At 45.3% G+C, this 21,916-nt stretch overlaps 2 protein-coding genes across 2 annotated transcripts in view; both read right to left on the bottom strand.

The window, feature by feature from the left end:
* Nucleotides 1–332: 332 nt before the first annotated feature.
* On the bottom strand, nt 333–1,229 carry LOC124261894 (circumsporozoite protein-like). The gene has a single exon (XM_046696259.1). It carries the CDS (start codon nt 1,227–1,229, stop codon nt 333–335), a length of 897 nt encoding a protein of 298 aa, XP_046552215.1.
* A 10,539-nt stretch (nt 1,230–11,768) lies between these two features.
* LOC124261885 (probable ATP-dependent RNA helicase DDX31) overlaps nt 11,769–21,916 on the bottom strand; it is an 83,936-nt gene continuing 73,788 nt past the window's right edge. The window contains exons 3-4 of the mRNA XM_046696251.1: nt 12,549–12,658; nt 11,769–11,873 (exon numbers count right to left, since the gene is read on the bottom strand). Coding sequence (XP_046552207.1) covers nt 11,769–11,873; nt 12,549–12,658 — 215 coding nt within the window. The remainder of the gene's footprint in view (nt 11,874–12,548; nt 12,659–21,916) is intronic.

The following is a 21,916-nucleotide window of genomic DNA, read 5'->3' as shown; positions in this document are numbered from 1 at the left end:
TCTATAGTCACTTATTGTAGGTTATTGTAGTGCGAGCTTGTCTACGGCGATCCCTCTAACTCCAGCACTTCAGACATGTGCGCCGTTTCACTGCAGTTCAGCGCTTCAGATCAGTGCGCCACTTTACTTTGATTCAATGTTTCATACCAGTACGGCTCTCCAATACAACACGGCGCTTCCTGCTCATTCAGCAATCTCGATTACTACTGCCAGGTCAGCAGTATCTACAGATTCAGCAGGGCCTGTCAAGGTGACAGTCCCTCTCCGGCCAGGTGTGACATCACTCCCTCTACAACGTCATCTACTTTGCCAGGTTCAGCTCCTGTGACGGTTTAGTCTACAGCCTCCCGTCCGATTAGTCTGGTTTCTTGGGATCCTTCTAAAGACAGTGCTGGTTCCCAGCCTTTCGACCTGGACTCAGTTGTTTGAGCAGTAGCCTCTGCCTTAGGTCGGGATCCTTCTAGAGACAGTGCTGGTTCCCAGCCTTTCGCCTTTGACTCAATGGTTTGAGCAGTAGCCTCTGCCTTAGGTTGGGATCCTTCTAGAGACAGTGCTGGTTCCAAGCCTTTCGCCTTGGACTCAGTTGTTTGAGCAGTAGCCTCTGCGTTAGGTTGGGATCCTTCTAGAGACAGTGCTGGTTCCCAGCCTTTCGCCTTTGACTCAGCTGTTTGAGCAGTAGCCTCTGCCTTAGGTTGGGATCCTTCTAGAGACAGTGCTGGTTCCCAGCCTTTCGACTTTGACTCAATTGTTTGAGCAGTAGCCTCTGCCTTAGGTTGGGATCCTTCTATAGACAGTGCTGATTCCCAGCCTTTCGACTTTGACTCAATTATTTGAGCAGTAGCCTCTGCCTTAGGTTGGGATCCTTCTAGAGACAGTGCTGGTTCCCAGCCTTTCGCCTTGGACTCAGTTGTTTGAGCAGTAGCCTCTGCCTTTGGTTGGGATCCTTCAAGAGACAATGCTGGTTCCCAGCCTTTCGCCTTGGACTCAGTTGTTTGAGCAGTAGCCTCTGCCTCTCCTCCCCAAGCGACTGCTACTCCTCCGGGTTTGCATGAACCATCGTCGGGTCCCTCATTGGATGAAGCACTCACTTCTGCCATGCCTTCTCCTCCTTCAGAGTGTCTGTCTACCTCAGATGCAGTAGAGACACCCCAACTGCTGACGTGGATTGCGGATAACTTGAACTTACCCAGGAGTAGGTGTCCGTCAGATCTGCTTTCCTCTTTTGACATGCGACATTTATGGTCCATCACCTTCCCGCCTCGACCATGTATCACTCAACTGATCTTGCTTTGTTAGGGACCAAACAACATACGTACACCCCACTTCTAGTAGAAAATAGGATGTTGTGTCACTTGGATTCGTCAGTACACAAGATCCTTACTCCCTTTATTATGATCCTTAAAGCCACTTGCGCATGAGTTGATGCCTGAACAGGCCTACATTAGAGGAGCCATGGTTCTGATGCAGGAGCAGTTCCCGACAGTACTGGATCAGCTTGCACACTTTTTCTCCTACCTGACGGCTCTCAGGTGTAGGGGACCTTTGAATCTGTCGTGGTGGGAGGATGGGTCTAAAACGGATCTATTTCGCCAGCCCTGGTCTGGATGCACACTCTTTAATAGGGCTACCAGTGAGGTAGCTACTAAAGTCGTGCAAGATACACAACTTCAGGTTTCAGTTGAGCTCCTGAAGTTTCAGCGTATGCAGTAGTGTTGGGAATTGGTTAAGATCTCATAATTGATGATTGATTCATTACTACCGATCAATCATCGAACATAAGTGGTTAGCATCATTTATGAAATTTGTTAATACACATAAAAATAAGGAAAAATCTGTAGTTCTTGGGGGTGTGTTTGGGGCAAAATTTCACATCTTTAAAGGATGAGTAGTATGTTAGGAACATAAATTTCTTGGAATCTTTAAGATAAATTCAATCATGACTTGAAACGAGCTTGTAGTGCTTACGAAATGGAACAGACAAACCAACCATGTGAAAAATATTGTCAATGAAAACAAGTGTTCCAGAATTGTTTGTGTTCAATTATGAGAAATTATGATTGATTGATTGGTCATTTTGTCATCAGACCAATCTTCGATTATTTCAATTAATCGGACCACCACTAGTATGCAACAATCCGTTGAGAGCTATCCCGAATTTACGCACCACGTCTTCAGCTCCCCTTGGGTGTCGATCATTCTCCCATGGACATCCCACACGACAGCAACACTATTTCTCCAGCTCTCGTGGCACTGCCAGGACGGTACAGCCCCCTGTGTCGGGATCTTCGAAGCAGTGACTCTGTGACATTGCTGCATGACTGGGAACTTCCGCCTCCAGTTGTGCCAGTGGTAGTCTCACCAGTCGGCAGAAGACTTGGAGATTATGCACTCAACTGGACGGTACTGGAAGACCACTTCCTTCAGTCAACTCTTTCCATCGGATTACAGATTTCTCTGGTCGGTGCTTCTCTAGCCCCCGGCACCCGATGTTCGGGGATTTTACTCTCAGATGTTTCTGGTTCTGAAGAAAGACTTGGACAAACTGCCTTTAATGTTGAACATGAAGATATTCAACGCAACATGCCCCCAACAACCTCCCCACTTCCGGATGGTCTCGGTGGCCCTTCATCATCAAGCCGGGTGACTTCATGGTCAGCCTGGACTTGCAAGATGTCTAATTCCAAATGCTGATTTTCCACGAATATCACAAGTTTCTCCGTTTCATCTACGACGGCATCCACTATCAGTGGCGTGTCCTCCCATTTGGTATTTCCACAGTCCCATGGTTATTCACACGGGTTAGGAAGCCAGTCACATGATTTCACAACCACAGAGGGATTGTTTTCGAAGCGTACATCGACGACTGCATTCAAGTGCAGACAGATCAGCGGATTCTGCAGTTTCACGATAAAGCTTCTTCGCCAGTAAGGCTGGCTTGTGAATCTAAAGAAGTCAGAACTTGTTCCAACACGCTGTCTCCAATTCATCGAGGCGGTGTTCGACACGAATCTCAGCAAACTGTTTGTTCCCAGAGATTGGTTCCTCAAGATTCTACAACTGATACCCCTAGCACTTATGCAACCCACAACTCTCCGTCAGTGGCAAGAACTTCTTGGTTTGCTGATGTCGGCTGAAGGGCTCACTCTCAGGGGACAGCTTCAACTATGGCCACTACAACTGTTTCTGTATCTGCACATGAGAATCAGCGATCCCCACACGCTAATTTCATATCCCACGGAGCTTCATCCCCATCTTCAATGGTGGTTGGACGAATCAAATGTTTGCGGCGGAATCTCTTTCAGGTCGTTTGCTCCAGTGCATCATCTGTTCGTAGATACCTCTCTACACGGGTGGGGAGCTCACCTACTCGATCTTCAAGTGGCAAGGCTGTGGTCTCTCTCAGATCAGACTTGTCACATCAACTTCTTGGAGTTCAGGGCAGTCATTTGGGCGGTAACTCATTGGCAGCATCTTCTTCAGTCAACCTGCCTTCTTCTTCGTTCGGACAACGCCACGGTCGTGATGTATATCAACCGGATGGGATCCTTTGGTTCTCCACAGCTACTTCACTGGGCACTCCACAGTTCTTCAGCCTTTGGACTCATTGAACATCACGGTCAGGGCAAATCACATTCCAGGGATAAAGATCATCATTGCCGATTCACTGTCCCGATCAGCTCGACCATCCCTGACAGAGTGGAAGTTGCATCCACAGATCATCCAGACTCACTGTTTTCCAATGTCGAGCCCGACAGTGCATCTCTTCGCAAACTGGTTCAACGCTCACCTTCCAAAGTTTGTGTCCCCGATTCCGGATCCTCTGGCATGAGAACAATGGCGATACCTTGGGAAGGCCTCAACGCATATGCTTTTCCACCACTGGCGTTACTCCCTCGAATACTACTCAAGCTATGAACGACGCAGCCGACGCATGCTTTTGGTCATGCCTTATTGGCCGGCCAGAATTTGGTTCGTCGATCTACAAAGGCTGGCCAATCCACACCCAGTACCGCTTCCCAACGACCTTCTGCTCCACCCTCACTCGGATCAGCTCCATTCGTCGCTGCAAACGCTCAATCTACACGCTTGGCACATTTGCATAAATTGCTGATTGCGAAGGGCTATTCAAAGCGTGGGGCTACGTCAGTAACCACAGCTCAACGTACTTCCACCCATTCACTCAACGAAGATAAATGGTAGAACTTCGAGGCATATTGCAAGAAGAAGGCCATTACTTCCCCGACTACAGCATCACCACAGATGGTAGCCGAATATTTACAGCATCTACGTTCTTCCTGGAAGTTGAAGGGCTAAACTTTGGCCACGTACCTAGATGCTCGGACCTAACACGGTCATTGCCACAGCTTCAGGTGTCAAGGTATCATCTCTCCCTGAAGTCCAGTCCCTCTTGCGATCACAAGGCTGCTGACCAGTCTCGGAAGTTCCGGCCACCAGCGCAGAGTACGCTGGACGTCAACCGGGTGCATTTTGAGAGGAAAAGGCATGCCAAAGGTTTTCTAGGTTGGAGGTGGGATCACCAAGAACCATTTGCCAGGACATCTGGACAGACTCTTCGTTATTCTGCCACTGTCTACAATCCTAGGCCCTGACGACACTGAGGATCTCTCCCTATGCCCTGTCCGGGCTTTATGGGTGTGTCTTGCTGCCTCCAGTGAACGTCATAGGCTACGTAAGAGACTGTTCATTCCTCTCTCTACAGTCTCATCTGCAGAAATCTCACGTACCACCTTGGCATTTTGGACGAGGTCTACCATCCTTCGTGCCTATGCCTACGCTGATCTTCCACTGCCTACTACTGCCAACCCTCAGTAGTAGGTAGTGGTGGTCTGATTAATTGAAATAATCGAAGATTGGTCGCAATGACTAAACGACCAAGCAATCGATCATGTTTTCTCATAATTGAACTCAAACAATTTTTGAACACTTGTTTGCATTAACAATATTTTTCACAAGGTGGGTTTTGTCTGTTACATTTCATTACCAGTACAGGCTCGTTCCAAGTCATGATTGAATTTATCTTAAAAGACTCCAGTAAATTTATGTTCCTAAGATACTAGTCATCCTTTAAAGATGTGAAATTTGCAAATGCATTTTGTGCAATATGCAAGAAATAAACAACCAGGAAAGTTTGATAAATGACGCTAACCAATTACCTTCGATGATTGCAATCATCAATTATGAGATTTTAAACAATTCACAACACTAGTCGGATACGGTCTTCGCCTATCACTATCTCCGAGACTGTCCATCACTGATATGTAGGGTCTTCACCAGTTTGGTTCATTGGTGCTAGCGCAGCAACTGTGAGGCCAGTCTTGCACCTGTGCAGAGGTGGTCGACATTCCACTTGTTGACCTCTACTCCCTGAGCAATTTCCGATCATCTGTAAGGTTTTCGAAGCGTTCCTCTCCTTGGTTCCTTTCTCATTTTTGGGTGATTGATTGGTACTGAACTTTAAACAAGTTGAGCACCGGGCTGTGTTCCCTTTCACTGCCTTCCAGCGTGTGTCTGGGGGATGTTTAAAGGCATAGACTGTCCTGATTGAGGTCTTAGACTTCAATTCACTGGGGTCGTCATATGAGTGAAATATTCTCAAGCACGACGTTAAACCCAATTTCACCTCACCTCACCTCAATTCACTGGGGCCTTCTGAGAAATCGTGGGGAGGCGGGACCTACTTGCTAAACTGCGTCCTGTTTTGACAAAAGTTGCGGCTGAAAACCACATTAATTCGGGACTGCTCCACTCCATAGAGTTTATGTGCTGTGTAGGCCAAGGGGTTTATCAATCAGAAGCAACACATCACAAGTATTGGAGTTAGCATATCGGGAGCTGGTGCTTTCTCCAGGCCTCCTTGTGTAATGGTTGTTTGAGTTTGACACAGGGTAATCTGCGGCCTCCCGTCCAACCGTGGGATAATGCATACCGTGATATAGATTTACTCTGAAAGACGTTCTGTAGGTTCCACTTCTCTTTTGGGCCAGACAGTCACGGGTACAGGAACATACAGTCACAGGAACAGGAACGGACAGTCACAAGTACAGGAATAGACAATCACAGGTACAGACAGTCATGGGAACAGACAATCACAGGTACAGACAGTCACCGGAACAGACAGTCACAGGAAGAGACAGTCACAAGTACAGGAAGAGACAGTCACAAGTACAGGAAGAGACAGTCACAAGTACAGGAACAGACAGTCACAAGTACAGGAACAGAGTCACAGGTACGGGAACAGACAGTCACAAGTACAGGAACAGACGGTCACAGGTATGGGAACAGACAGTCATAAGTAGAGGAACAGACAGTCACAGGTACAGGAACAAACAGTCAAATGAACAGTCACAAGCACAGAAACAAACAGTAACAGGTAGTGCAACAGACAGTCACAAGAACAGACAGTTACCAGTACAGGAACAGACAGTCACAGGAACAGACAGGTACAGGAACAGACAGTTACAGGAACGGACAGTCATTGGAACTGACTGTCACAAGTACAGGAACAGACAGGAACGGACAGTCACAGGTACCGGAACAGACAGTCACAAGTACAGGAATAGACAATCACAGGTACAGACAGTCACAGGAACAGACAGTCACAGGTACAGGAACAGACAGTCACAAGTACAGGAACAGACAGGTATAGGAACAGAGAGTCACAGGTACAGGAACAGTCAGTCACAAGTACAGGAACAGTCATAAGTACAGCAAGAGTCAGTCACAGTCACAGTAACAGACAATCACAGGAACAGACAGTCCCAGGTACAGCCTGGTACAGGAACAGACACAAACAGGTACAGGAACAGACACAAGCAGGAACAAGAAAAAACAGTCACAGGAACAGACACAAACAGGTAAAGGAACCTACACAAACAGGTACAGACAGGAACAGTCAGAGAAACATGTCACGGTCACAGTCACAGGAACAGACAGTCACAGGAATATACAGTCACAGGAATATATAGCCACAGTTGTAGGAACATACAGTCACAGTAAGGGGAACGTATGAGTCACTGGAACAGTCATAGGAAAAGGATAAAGGAGCAGTCACGGACATGGGTACAGAGTCTATTATATGCTGTGGTGTGCACAACCACTGATATTTCATACACTGCACAAAGTGATGTAACAGTGGTCACCTTGCCCAGGATGAAGGCGGCCAGTGTGACCAACTTAAGTTTGCTGGGAGTGATGACAAAATACTGCTGGAGGTTCTGGGGAACAGTGAACTTGTTGGCAGAGTCTCCTGACTTGTCGTGGCATTCTACACTGGTTGAAGAAGACATTGCCAAACTAGGTGTCTCAGACAGAAAGATGTGCTTTGGATCACCCAGCGACATTCCTGCCATCCTCTCAACACCTGCAAACAGAAACAAAACATGCTATCCCACAAAGTGATTACAATGCCATTTAGAAAGTGGTCATATTCAACACATGCTATATTTGGGATTACACTTTCTTAGCAAATTACAAATTCTATTACTTTTTGGGGTTGAGTTCCATCCGGGATTCGAACCTACACCCTCAGACTCAGGCACCAAATCGCCAGCATTGCCTTTGACCACTTTCTTAATGGCATTGTGTAATCATAGCTTTCGCCCGAGGGAGCCATGCCAATTTACACTTATCAGCGGGGTACACAAAGTCTGCAGTCTAGACTACCAGTTGCCCGACTTCCATGATTTTGTGTGCTGTCGATTTGGTACCTGAGTCTGAGCGTGTGGGTTTCGAATCCCAGATGAGATTCGACCCAAAAAAGTAATACAATTTGTAGTTTACTAAGATAGCGTAATCCCAATTATAAAATATGTTGTATCCCACAAAGAACAAGCATTGTCACAAAGGTGACATAATCCCCCACCCCAAATTATCAAAACAAACTTAAAAAGTAATGAAAGTTTAAGATGAAGTTAAATGACAGCAAAAAGCATGACCAATCAACCTCTCTTGATATCTTGCTCTGTAGTTGTTCAAACACACAAATATTTCAAGCCTCACTTTGACCTTGACATGAATGTCATGGTGTATGAAATATGCAAAACTAGTAATTAAGAAAATGCAGTTTTTGGTTCTTGAGATATCACTAACAAGCTAAGCATGCAGGTTAGCATGCTAAAATAGTTAAAGTGTCGCCATCACCTTGAAGATTAAGTGAAGGTCACCAAAATCGACTTGGCCCTGCACCTTCCCTAGATGAGGCTAGGTGTCAAACATGAAGAAATCCAGTGAACGGTTCTTGAGATATCTCGTAGACAAGGGTATAACGTTAATGTCCCCTTGTGACCTTGAAATGAAGGTCAAGATCACCAACCCTGACTGGACCTTTCGCATACTGTGATGAACCTTGGTACCAAATATGAACAGAATCTAGCCAACGGTTCTTAAGATATTCCAATTCGTAGATACGTACGTACGGACAGACGGATGGAGCCTAGTACTATTATTATCCGCCGCCGCACGTTTTGCACTAAGTGGGGGATAATAACTGCCACATGACAAGTGCTGTCATGTGAACGAATAGTTACCATCAGACAGAGTGGCAGACAGAAGGATAGTCTGGCGACCATGGTTGCTCCGTGTGTTCAACGCTGTCACAATTTGGGCAATGTGTTTTTCATATCCAAGGTTACAAAGTCTGAAATGACAGCAAGAACATAAAGATATGATAAAAAAAGCCAGACTGTCTGCCTCATCCAGCACAAGAAATTCCACCCTGTCCACCCTCAGACTAGATGTGTACCACCCGTCTGCCTCATCCAGCACAAGGAATTCCACCCTGTCCACCCTCAGACTGGCTGTGTTACCACCTGTCTGCCTCATCCAGCACAAGGAACTCCACCCTGTCCACCCTCAGACTGGCTTAGTACCCACCCGTCTGCCTCATCCAGCACAAGGATCTCCACCCTGTCCACCCTCAGACTGGCTGTGTACCCACCTGTCTGCCTCATCCCAGCACAAGGATCTCCACCCTGTCCACCCTCAAACTAGATGTGTACCACCCGTCTGCCTCATCCAGCACAAGGAATTCCACCCTGTCCACCCTCAGACTGGCTGTGTACCCACCAGTCTGCCTCATCCAGCACAAGGAACTCCACCCTGTCCACCATCAGACTGGCTGTGTACCTACCTGTCTGCCTCATCCAGCACAAGGATCTCCACCCTGTCCACCCTCAGGCTGGCTGTGTACCGACCTGTCTGCCTCATCCAGCACAAGGATCTCCACCCTGTCCACCCTCAGACTGGCTGTGTACCCACCTATCTGCCTCATCCAGCACAAGGAACTCCACCCTGTCCACCCTCAGACTGGCTGTGTACCCACGTGGTCCACCAGTCGCCCAGGTGTGCAAACCATAATGTTGATGCCCTTACGTATGCTGCAACCAGAGAGATGGTGGTTACAGCTGCTGTGTTAGATTGTAACCTACCACAACAAGACGTTATTGCAGCAACAACAGGTTTAACGGCGATAAAAATGGGTTGTTACTGTAGCAACAACAGCCAAGTTTTATAGCTGCGACATTGGTTAGTTACTGCAGCAACAACAAAGGGGTTTTACAGCTGAGACAATGGGTAGTTACAGCAGCAACAACAAAGGGGTTTCCAGCTGAGATGATGGGTAGTTACAGTAGCAGCAACAGAGGGGTTTTACAGGTGAGACAATGGGTAGTTACAGCAGCAACAACAAAGGAGTTTTAAAGCAGAGACAATGGGTAGTTACAGTAGCAACAACAAAGGGGTTTTACAGGTGAGACAATGGGTAGTTACAGTAGTAACAACAAAGGGGTTTTACAGCTGAGACAATGGGTAGTTACAGTTGCAACAACAAAGGGGTTTTACAGCTGAGACGATGGGTAGTTACAGTAGCAACAACAAAGGGGTTTTACAGCTGAGACAATGGTGGTTACAGTAGCAACAACAAAGGGGTTTTACAGCTGAGACGATGTGTAGTTACAGTAGCAACAACAAAGGGGTTTTACAGCTGAGACAATGGGTAGTTACAGTAGCAACAACAAAGGGGTTTTATAGCTGAGACGATGGGTAGTCACAGTAGTAACAACAAAGGGGTTTTATAGCTGAGACGATGGGTAGTTACAGTAGCAACAACAAAGGGGTTTTACAGCTGAGACGATGTGTAGTTACAGCAGCAACAACAAAGGGGTTTTACAGCTGAGACAATGGGTAGTTACAGTAGCAACAACAAAGGGGTTTTACAGCTGAGACGATGTGTAGTTACAGTAGCAACAACAAAGGGGTTTTACAGGTGAGACAATGGGTAGTTATAGCAGCAACAACAAAGGGGTTTACAGCTGAGACAATGTGTAGTTACAGTAACAACAACAAAGAGGTTTTACAGCTGAGGCGATGGGTAGTTACAGTAGCAACAACAAAGGGGTTTTACAGCTGAGACAATGGGTAGTTACAGCAGCAACAACAAATGGGTTTTACAGCTGAGACGATGTGTAGTTACAGTAGCAACAACAAAGGGGATTTACAGCTGAGACGATGGGTAGTTACAGTTGCAACAACAAAGGGGTTTTACAGCTGAGACAATGGGTAGTTACAGTAGCAACAACAAAGGGGTTTTACAGCTGAGACGATGTGTAGTTACAGTAGCAACAATAAAGGGGTTTTACAGCTGAGACAATGGGTAGTTACAGCAGCAACAACAAAGGGGTTTACAGCTGAGACAATGTGTAGTTACAGTGACACCAACAAAGGGGTTTTACAGCTGAGACGATGGGTAGTTACAGTAGCAACAACAAAGGGGTTTTACAGCTGAGACAATGGGTAGTTACAGCAGCAACAACAAAGGGGTTTTACAGCTGAGACAATGTGTAGTTACAGTAGCAACAACAAAGGGGTTTTACAGCTGAGACGATGGGTAGTCACAGTAGTAACAACAAAGGGGTTTTATAGCTGAGACGATGGGTAGTTACAGTAGCAACAACAAAGGGGTTTTACAGCTGAGACGATGGGTAGTTACAGTAGCAACAACAAAGGGGTTTTACAGCTGAGACAATAGGTAGTTACAGTAGCAACAACAAAGGGGTTTTACAGCTGAGACAATGGGTAGTTACAGTCGCAACAACAAAGGGGTTTTATAGCTGAGACGATGGGTAGTTATAGTAGCAAGAACAAAGGGGTTTCCAGCTGAGACGATGTGTAGTTACAGTAGCAACAACAAATGGGTTTTACAGCTGAGACAATGGGTAGTTACAGTAGCAACAACAAAAGGGTTTTACAGCTGACACGATGGGTAGTTACAGTAGTAACAACAAATGGGTTTTACAGCAGAGACAATGGGTAGTTACAGTAGCAACAACAAAGGGGTTTTACAGCTGAGACAATAGGTAGTTACAGTAGCAACAACAAAGGGGTTTTACAGCTGAAACAATGGATAGTTACTGTACAAACAAGAAAGATATTTTACCGCTGAAACACTGAGAAGTGACAGTAGCAACAACACAGTAGTTAACACCACCAGATGAGAAGAGTGTTACATGTGTAACTACACCAACAAAGTATCAAGTACAGCACCTGGATTTCTCTGCCTTCCTCTTCTCACCTCCAATCACAAGGCCTGGAACAATTCGGATAAACGGCTGCAAATGATGGACAAAAGATTGTCACTACAAGATGTATCTTGCATATTACATTGTTTAGTGAGTCACAACTCGCAATTACTTATAAACATGAACTATAGTCCTTGCTGAGTTACTACAAGCCCAACTTGCACCTTGCTGTCTTTATGGTGGAACCACAAGCCATAATGGGTATACTATCGAGTCAATGCCAGGGCTCACAGTGTGAGAGTTTGGGTTTATAAACACCTGCAGGCACTGCTGGGCCAGCTGAAACGGAGAGAGGACATGTCAAACACTGCACAGAAGTCATGACTCATGTCAAGTGTATGGCATCTGATGAAACATAGCTGTGATAGTACCTATCTGGTTGACCGCCTCCGTGGTGTAGTGGTTAGAGCGTACGCCCGGAGAGCGGAAGGTCGCGGATTCGATCCCCGACCGCGTCATACCAAAAGACGTTAAAATATGGTAGTTGTTGGTCCCTGTCTGGTGCTCGGCATTGATGGGTACAACAAGCACTGGTCGGCTCGGAGTCAGTATAATGTGTCTGAGTGGGGTATTCATGCTTCACTGCGGCATGGTATCTCAGTGGGCTAGCACTATAAAACCAGCTTCAGTCTGGGCTAGTACAAGCAGCCGCACAGACACACATACACGCATGCACGTCGTCATATGAGCGAAATATTCTCAAGCACGATGTTAAACCCAATTTCACCTCTCCTCACCTATCTGGTTTCTCTGTGTTATACAGAATATAGTTTTGTTTGGGTTCAATCTGCAATCCTACTTTGGCCATATCCATCATGGTTGCTAAGACGATTGGTCTATTTCAGTCAATCCAGCGCCACCTTCTGGAAGAAACGCATTTGCTGGACTATAACTGCTACCAGTCTGTCTGTGTGTCATCCCTCTGTATTGAACATTTTGTATGCTACTACCTACCTCTCTCGTGGGTACTACGACAATAGCGTACGGCCCATCAGCCCGGGTTATAGGAGGTTCCAAGGCCTGCAGTTTCTGTATTATAGGCACGGCAAACGCCAGGGTCTTTCCTGAAACAACCATGCATTCCTTACATTGATAATTTCACTGCAGCGTACACTTACATAGTGGATAACCTCCTCAGCATTCATTTACCTAGTTCACTACAAACCACAAACTACATCTGAAATGACATATTACCCCCACAGCAAACACATGAAATAGTAGCATACACTTCCATAGTGAATTACAACTACCTACCTGAGCCAGTAGTGACCTGGGCCCCGTTCCTCAAAGCGATCGTAGCGCTACGACAGTCGTATGCCTATGTTAAAGTATGGGAAAGCTTTGAGGAACGGGGCCCTGACCAAGCTGAGCCAATCTGTGACCTGACTTAGCTGAGCCAGTCTTTGACTTGACCTAGCTGAGCCAATCTGTGACCTGACCTAGGTGAGCCAGTCTTTGACTTGACCTAGGTGAGCCAATCTGTGACCTGACCTAGCTGAGCTAGTCTGTGACCTGACCTAGCTGAGCTAGTCTGTGACCTGACCTAGCTGAGCCAGCCTGTGACCTGACCTAGCTGAGCCTTTCTGTGATCTGACCTACCTGAGCCAATCTGTGACCTGACCTAGGTGAGCCAGTCTTTGACTTGACCTAGCTGAGCCAATCTGTGACCTGACCTAGCTGAGCTAGTCTGTGACCTGACCTAGCTGAGCTAGTCTGTGACCTGACCTAGCTGAGCCAGTAGTGCCCTGACCTAGCTGAGCCAGTCTGTGACCTGACCTAGCTGAGCCTGTCTGTGACCTGACCTAGCTGAGCCAATCTGTGACCTGACCTACCTGAGCCAGTCTTTGACTTGACCTAGCTGAACCTGTCTGTGACCTGACCTGCCTGAGCAAATCTGTGACCTGACCTACCTGAGCCAGTCTGTGACCTGACCTACCTGAGCCAGTCTTTGACCTGACCTACCTCAGCCAGTGTGTGACCTGTCCTAGCTGAGCCAATCTGTGATCCTACCTACCTGAGCCAGTATATGACCTGACCTACCTTAGCCAGTATGTGACCTGACCTAGCTGAGCCAGTCTTTGACTTGACCAACCTGAGCTTGCCTGTGACCTGACCCAGTTTGTGACCTGACCTAGCTGAGCCAGCCTGTGACCTGACCTAGCTGAGCCAATCTGTGACCTGACCTAGCTGAGCCAGTCTGTGACCTGACCTAGCTGAGCCAGTCTGTGACCTGACCTAGCTGAGCCAGTCTTTGACCTGACCTAGCTGAGCCGATCTGTGACCTGACCTAGCTGAGCCAGTCTGTGACCTGACCTAGCTGAGCCAGTCTGTGACCTGACCTACCTGAGCCAGTGTGTGACATGACGTAGCTGAGCCAGTCTCTGACCTGACCTAGCCGAGCCAGTCTCTGACCTGACCTACCCGAGCCAGTATGAGACCTGACCTACCTGAGCCCGTCTGTGACCTGACCTATCTGAGCCAGTGTGTGACCTGACCTACCTGAGCAAGTGTGTGACATGATCTAGCTGAGCCAATCTGTGACCTGACCTAGCCGAACCAGTCTCTGACCTGACCTACCTGAGCCAGTATGTGACCTGACCTAGCTGAGCCAGTCTGTGACCTGACCTAACTGAACCTGTCTGTGACTTGACCTAGGTGAGCCAGTCTGTGACCTGCCCTAGGTGAGCCAGTCTGTGACCTGACGTAGCTGAGCTTGTCTGTGACCTGACCTAGCTGAACCAGTCTGTGACCTGACCTAGCTGAGCCAGTCTGTGACCTGACCTACCTGAGCCAATCTGTGACCTGACCTACCTGAGCCAGTCTGTGACCTGACCTAGCTGAACCAATCTGTGACCTGACCTACCTGAGCCAGTGTGTGACCTGACCTACCTGAGCCAGTCTGTGACCTGACCTAGCTGAGCCAGTCTCTGACCTGACCTAGGTGAGCCAGTCTGTGACCTGACCTACCTGAGCCAGTGTGTGACCTGACCTACCTGAGCCAATCTGTGACCTGACGTAGCTGAGCTTGTCTGTGACCTGACCTAGCTGAACCAGTCTGTGACCTGACCTAGCTGAGCCAGTCTGTGACCTGACCTACCAGAGCCAATCTGTGACCTGACCTACCTGAGCCAGTGTGTGACCTGACCTACCTGAGCCAGTCTGTGACCTGACCTAGCTGAGCCAGTCTCTGACCTGACCTAGGTGAGCCAGTCTGTGACCTGACCTACCTGAGCCAGTGTGTGACCTGACCTACCTGAGCCAATCTGTGACCTGACCTACCTGAGCCAGTCTGTGACCTGACCTACCTGAGCAAGTTTGTGACCTGACCTACCTGAGCCAGTCTGTGACCTGACCTACCTGAGCCCGTCTGTGACCTGACCTACCTGATCCAGTGTGACCTGACCTACCTGAGCCAGTCTACGACCTCACCTACCTGAGCCAGTGTGTGACCTGACCTAGCTGAGCCAGTCTGTGACTTGATGAGGGCGTCCTGACCCTGCAAGATTGTGGGTATGGCTCGCTGCTGTGCAGCTGTCATCTGTGTCAGCTGCAGCCTTTCTTCCAGTGCATGTACCTGTTGACATGACAATCTCATCATGTGAAATCAATAATGACAATCTCACCATGTTGACATCAACATTACAATCTCACCATGTCAACATCATAATCGACATCAGTATTACAACCTTATCATGCTACCATCCTCATTACAGTACAACCAGAAATTATTGAGAATTTAACGATTGTACATTATTTTATTCTTTTCACTCATTACTCACGTATTAATGTGAATATTAGTAGAACATAACTCCAGATTCAAAGAGAGGTGAACAGTTAGTATTTTGTAAAGTCACCATGGGCAGCAATGCAGGCTTCAATGCGGCGGGGCATGCTACTGATCAAAGAAGTTAGAAAGTTGTGGTCCATGCTGTCCCAATATCGAACCACCTCTTCTTTCATTGCAGCAATATTTGTCAGATTTTTCTTATTGACACTTTCCTTCATAAGTCCCCAAACATTTTCTATTGGATTTAGGTCAGGGCTATAGCTTGGCTTATCTAATAATGTCATATTTTGGGTCCGAAACCAGGCCTGTGAATGCTTTATAGGATGTTTTGGATCGTTGTCCTGCTGGAAAATCCAAACATTTCCATAGAACACGTGAGCAGATGGAAGTAAATGTCCCTCGAGAATATCTGTGTACCGCTCACTGTTCATATTCCCTTCAAATACACAGAAGGGCGTTGCCCCTAACACAGATATGCTACCCCAAACGTTAAATTTCGGAGTGTATTTCGGCGCTGATACAAAGGTTTTTCAGTTTGTTTGGTCCACACAGAACTTTCATCTGAGAAAATCACATTGTCCCAGTCAAAATTATATATGCTGTAAGCACCAGTTCAAACGTCGCTCCTTTTGTTCAGGTTTCATGATCGGTGATGGAATTCCTCGACTTTTCTGCCAACCCATTGGTTCAGGTCACAGATTGGTTCAGCTAGGTCAGGTCACAGACTGGCTCAGGTAGGTCAGGTCTCAGACTGGTTCAGCTCAGTTCTAATTGTCTCTTTGCAGACAGCCACAGTTCCTCTATCAATCGTATCCAGCCTTAAGTTTTCTAAACTCCTTCGTTTGCTTTTAGAAACAAGAACACCAAGCCGCCTCCTGTCACCGACAGTCAATTTTCTGGGCCTACCTGCATCTCCCTGGTGCTCAATGCCATATCCATTTGCAATATTTTTTCAAAACACGATAAACAGTGGACAAAAGGGACGCCTGTTCTACTTGAAATCACTTTAGCTGATCTGATGTCCTTGTTATAATACTCTAAAATCAACTTCCTCTTCTCTAAATCATCCATACTGAGGATCACTGAAAATGTCGTCTGCAAGCAAGTAAACGAAGGGGGATTACTCTCCACAAACTAATGAAAACGGATTAACAGAGTTGTCTCGCTTGAATGAAACCAAGCACTTAATAGCTGGTCAAGGTTGTTTACACTAGAAATCCTATAAAACATATTCCTAAAATTCTCAATAATTTCTGGTCATACTATGTGTGTTTGCGTATTGCAATATTTATTGCAATATAATATGACAGTGTAACACATGGTTTAACATATTGAAAATGTAATTTTCTGATTAAAATTGATATTTTATACTTATGCTTAATTGCCTCGTGCCTAATTGCTTGTCTTCTTCTTGCGAACTATAGTGGAACACTTGAATCCCCTTTTGAAGCTCCCTTCCAAACAGTGGACGTAAAATCACTCACCTCAGTAGTCTCCCTTTACTCCATCTTGTCACTCTCTCCGTTATTTCGAGCCCTGGCACTTGGATTTGCAGGGAAATCCAGAGTGCCATGAGGGGAGGTCAGAAGGTCTAACCTCATGAATATAAAATATCAATTGTAGTCAGAAAATCACATATTTTTCCTTATCCTGACTCCTGCTTAGTTGCCTGTCGAATCCGACGGAAACGGTGTAGGGTCAAGCCACTCTGAATTCTCTGCTGATTTACGTCCTTATACCCCCTTAGGAACTTCTAATGGCATTTGTCCTTTCTTCCAGCTTCCTCTGATGAATGTGGGGGACCACAGCTTGTCAGATTTATCCTGACATTTTGTGTGGATTTTGCTGAGGTTATCTGGGACGTCTTGTACCGGATCTATGGGTGGTAGCGTTAGCGTGTTACAATCGTCGTTAGACATCATGTAAGTGTAGGCTTCATTATTCTCCTTAGATGATGCAAGCTGCAGACCATTAGCCATCCATGATTTGATTTCTGTATCTGAGAAAATAACTCCTCCATCATCCTCCGGTTGCGATGTGTCACATTCTGAAGGTCGTTGCTGTTGGTCCTGATCTCTAGGTGGAGGTCTATGTGTAAGCCTGCGCGAAGGCACTGGTGAATGCCTAATTGGAGATGTACTAGGTGATCTGTACCTGCGTGGTGACGACCATGAAGATCTTGCCGAGGATCTGCGCGATGGTGACCTGTCTCTGTAAGTTGTATGCCTTTGTGAAGGCGTATAATCTCTTCTGCGTGGTGAACGCGTAGACCTCTGGTGCTTATCTGAGTCCGAGGATGAAGATGATCTGCGATGCCTTCACGAATGCTTCTCGTCTGTAGCAGATGTTCTATCTTGGTTGTTGGTTCCAAGAGTGTCTTCACCAGTGGTCCTTCTGTGAATGCCTTCACGAGATTCGTCACGATCGCTGTTGCCATCCTGGGCGTTCCCTTCACGAACGTTTCCTTCATGCAGGTTGCGTCCTTCATCCCGCTGAGGTGTAGATTCGTCTGCCTCTCTGCAGTCTTCTCCTGAGCGAACCTACGTTCCATCAGGTCCATCATCTGCTGGGTAAACTGCTGCATAAAGATGCCCGGGTTGAAGGTCTGCGCTGATAACTGCTGTTGCTGTACAGATGACGCCGCATCTGACAGTGTTGAGGTGTCATCTTAGGACTACCTGTCCTCTCTGGTTGTTGCAGTCTGCGCAGATAGGCCGTCTGACTGCGTAGATATAGTTGCAGACGCCAGTGTAGAAGAAGACCTCGTCTTCTTCCTCGCCGGTACTTCAGGGATGAGGATCGATGGGTCATCGTAAACCTCTGCTTCGTCCGATGGGTTGATATCTGCGGCGAAGCACCTCGACTTCTTCGCTGCTCCCATTGACGACTTGAGTGTAGAGTGAGTGAGTGAGTGAGTGAGTTAAGATTTTAAGTCACATCGGCAATATTTCAGCCATATCGTGACTAAAGCAAGTTATAAATATATCGACAATTTAAGTGAAATTGTAAAATTCTGCCGACGAAGGACAGTAAAATAACTAGATTATCACAGATATAGATATAAAACTAGTAACAGAAATCTAAAACATTTGAACTATACAAGACGATACAATATAAAAAACAGGCTATTGATCGCCAACAACTGAAGGTAGATCACCATACTAGGGACCATGGGGACTTACAGTACATTTGCTTCCTGCATGGACCCTAGCTGGATTTACACCATCCCTTCAGCCATTGGCGACAGAAGAGAAACCTAGCCATAAATTAAAAGTACACATATTCTACGATTAAAAACCTGGTACACTGAAATTGACTAAATGTTTTGGGACTTACGTACCCTCTCAGGAGGACAATAATTTTACGCTACTTCAACACCCTTTGAGGGTACTGCCACTAACAATATCAGTTACTAATTTAAACTACCAATAATAAAATATATATCTATTTACAAATCAGTTAGCAAGTCTAATTTTTTTAAAAAGGCAATAATTAAATGAGAACTTATATGACTAAAAAGATCCTTCATAGTTTTTACGTTGAAATAAATATCCCTTGTGATGGAATATTCAACAGAGTCAAGCAGGACATGCTTGACCGTGATTCTTTCATCACAAGGAATACAAAACGGAGGATCCTCACCTTTTAATAGGTACTCATGAGTATATCTAGTGTGGCCAATACGACATCGTCGCATAATGACCTCTTCAAATCTGGACTGACAACCCAAGTAAGTGTAACCGATATAGGGTTTTATTGCATGTAATTTATTGATACCTACTTGGGTGTCTTACTTCTTTTGCATCAGATCACGGATATAAGATCTTATAGCAGCTTTGTAATCAGAGTATGGGATCAGAAGTGGTGTCACAGATTTGTTGAGTGCTGCCTTAGCAGCAATATCAGCCATTGTATTCCCAGAAATGCCAACGTGGCTGGGTAACCAACAAAAGACGATGTCGCATTGGCCAGTAGCAAGTGCATTGTGCAATTCAATAATTTCTAATAAAAGTGGATGTTTGCAAGAAAGATTTTTAATAGCCTGAAGACACGAAAGAGAATCTGAAAAGATGATATATTGTTTATATTTACGGTGTTTATTAATATATTTAAGAGCTGTTAGTATTGCGTTTGCTTCTGCTGTGAGAATTGAACTGTCATTGGGTAGTCTGGAAGATATTGTTTTGGACCCAATGACAGTGGCACAAGCCACCGTGCCACCATCCTTGGATCCATCTGTATATAAGGATTTATAGGTATTATATTTATTTCGTAATTGACTAAATTCTTGTTTATACTGTAGATCATTAGTTTCTGATTTTTTAAATGTGGTTAATGTTAAGTCAACTTCTGGCCTCACCAATTGCCAAGGAGGAGAAGAAAGAAGACGGGAAGGAGATATATTGTCCAGCTCAATGCCGGCAGCAGAAATGAAAGGTTTAATTTTGAGCCCAAGAGGCGGAACAAGAGAAGGTTTCTTGGTGTATAAATCCTCATAGAGGGGATTGAAGATACAGTTATATGCAGGGTTAGATTTGTGAGAGTATAGTTTTGTAATATATTGTAAAGATAGTTTGGTACGGCGTTGTGGAAGAGATGGCTCATCTGCCTCGACATAGAGACTGTCAACAGGAGAAGTTTGAAAAGACCCAAGACAAAGTCTTAGACCTTGGTGGTGGACAGAATCAAGTAGTTTTAGGTTGCTTTTGCAGGCTCCACCATACACAATTGAGCCATAATCAAGCTTCGAACGGACCAGTGATCTATATAGATGCAAGAGGGTAGATTGATCTCCTCCCCATTTTGAATGAGACACGACTTTTAATAAATCGAGCGCCTTCAGGCATTTATTTTTTAGGGATTTGATATGAGGAAGAAACGTTAAATGGGAGTCAAAAATCAGACCCAAGAACTTGGCCTCCTAGTTAGTTCAGGGTCCTTATGAGGCTTATATTTTCTACAAAAGTGTATGCAATTTGTTTTTGACTTTGAAAATTTAAAGCCGTTTTCAAGGCACCATTTATTTATTTTATTTAAACACAACTGCAATTGCCGTTCAATAGTATGCATATTTTTACCACGACAGGAAACATTAAAATCATCCACAAATAACGATCCATCACCTGAATCGTTTAAAACTTTTGATAAACTATTTATCTTTATACTAAATAGTGTGACAGACAAAATACTGCCTTGTGGGACACCCTGATCCTGATTGTAATGGTCAGACAGTGTAGAGCCAACGGACTTGAAATTGTCTGTCCCTAAAAAGTTGGCTATAAATTGAGGCAAACGGCCTCTGCAATCGAAGCCATGTAAATCTTTTAAAATGCCATATTTCCACGTTGTGTCATATGCCTTTTCAAGATCAAAAAGATAGACACAGCGTGTTGTTTATTTATGAGAGCGTTTTTAACAAACGATTCCAAACGTACTAAGTGATCGACAGTACTTCTGTTTTACGGAAACCACATTGTATATCTGTTATGAGGTTATTTGTTTCCAAGTACCAAACAAGTCGATTATTAATCATGCGTTCCATGGTTTTGCAAACACAGCTAGTGAGAGAAATTGGTCGATAATTCGAAGGATCCGTATGATCACGTCCAGGTTTAGGGATCGGGACAATTATAGCATCACATATGAAGAAGGAAACTCTCCAGAAGTCCAAATATCATCAAAGATATTCAAAAGGGTCTCTAAACATGAATCCGGTAAATGCTTCAGAAGTTGATAATGAATGTTATCAGCTCCTGTAGCAGTATCGTGGGCCTGGTCAAAGAGCAGTATTGAGCTCATGAGTCGAAAACACCTCGTTATAATCTTCCCCATTATCTGAAGTAAAATTAATAGGCTTCTTTTCTTGCTGTTTTTGATACTGTTGGAAGTGAGGTAAATAATTTGAGGAAGAAGAATGTTGTGCCAGTGTTTCGCCAAGTTTATTAGCAATATCAGATTTATTAGTTAATAAGTGATCACCGTCTTTGAGATGGTGAACACTAGATCTAGAGCCCTTACCTTTGATTTTCTGGATCATATTCCATACCTTAGAAATCGGCGTACGTGAATTAATTTTCGATACATAGTTTCGCCAAGATTGACGTTTATTTTGTTTAAAAGTACGCCTTGCCTTAGCGTTGACAATTTTAAATTTGTTCAAGTTATGGACCATAGGATGGCGACGAAGGAATGTTCAGCCTTTTCCCGTGCCTTGCGAGCCTGTTTGCATTCAGCATTAAACCAAGGTTTTCGCATGTGAGGATTTGCAGAGGACTTTGGGATACACTCGTCAGCTATGTCATTGAGTTTATCTGAAAAACATTTTATGGCATCAGGAATATCATTAAAAAGTTCAGGTTTCAGTTGGTCAGCACACAGAATTTCATATAAAGGCCAGTTAGCCTTTTTAAAATTCCATCTTGATGATGGAGGAACGTCAGATGGATTCACAGATGATTGTTTCTGAGATGCTGATGTATCCATCTCAGAAGACGCTTTGGACTGAATGATACTTTTGGAGGAAGACATGGTTTGG

Source organism: Haliotis rubra, unplaced genomic scaffold (assembly GCF_003918875.1).
Source record: "Haliotis rubra isolate DU_JTF1 unplaced genomic scaffold, ASM391887v1 Scf814, whole genome shotgun sequence".
Taxonomy (NCBI): domain Eukaryota; kingdom Metazoa; phylum Mollusca; class Gastropoda; order Lepetellida; family Haliotidae; genus Haliotis; species Haliotis rubra.
This window is presented reverse-complemented; position numbering and strand designations above follow the sequence as displayed.

Excerpts from the sequence above, each read along its gene's own strand:
- LOC124261894 (XM_046696259.1), bottom strand. The coding sequence starts at position 1,229 with ATGTCAAAAGAGGAAAGCAGATCTGACGGACACCTACTCCTGGGTAAG.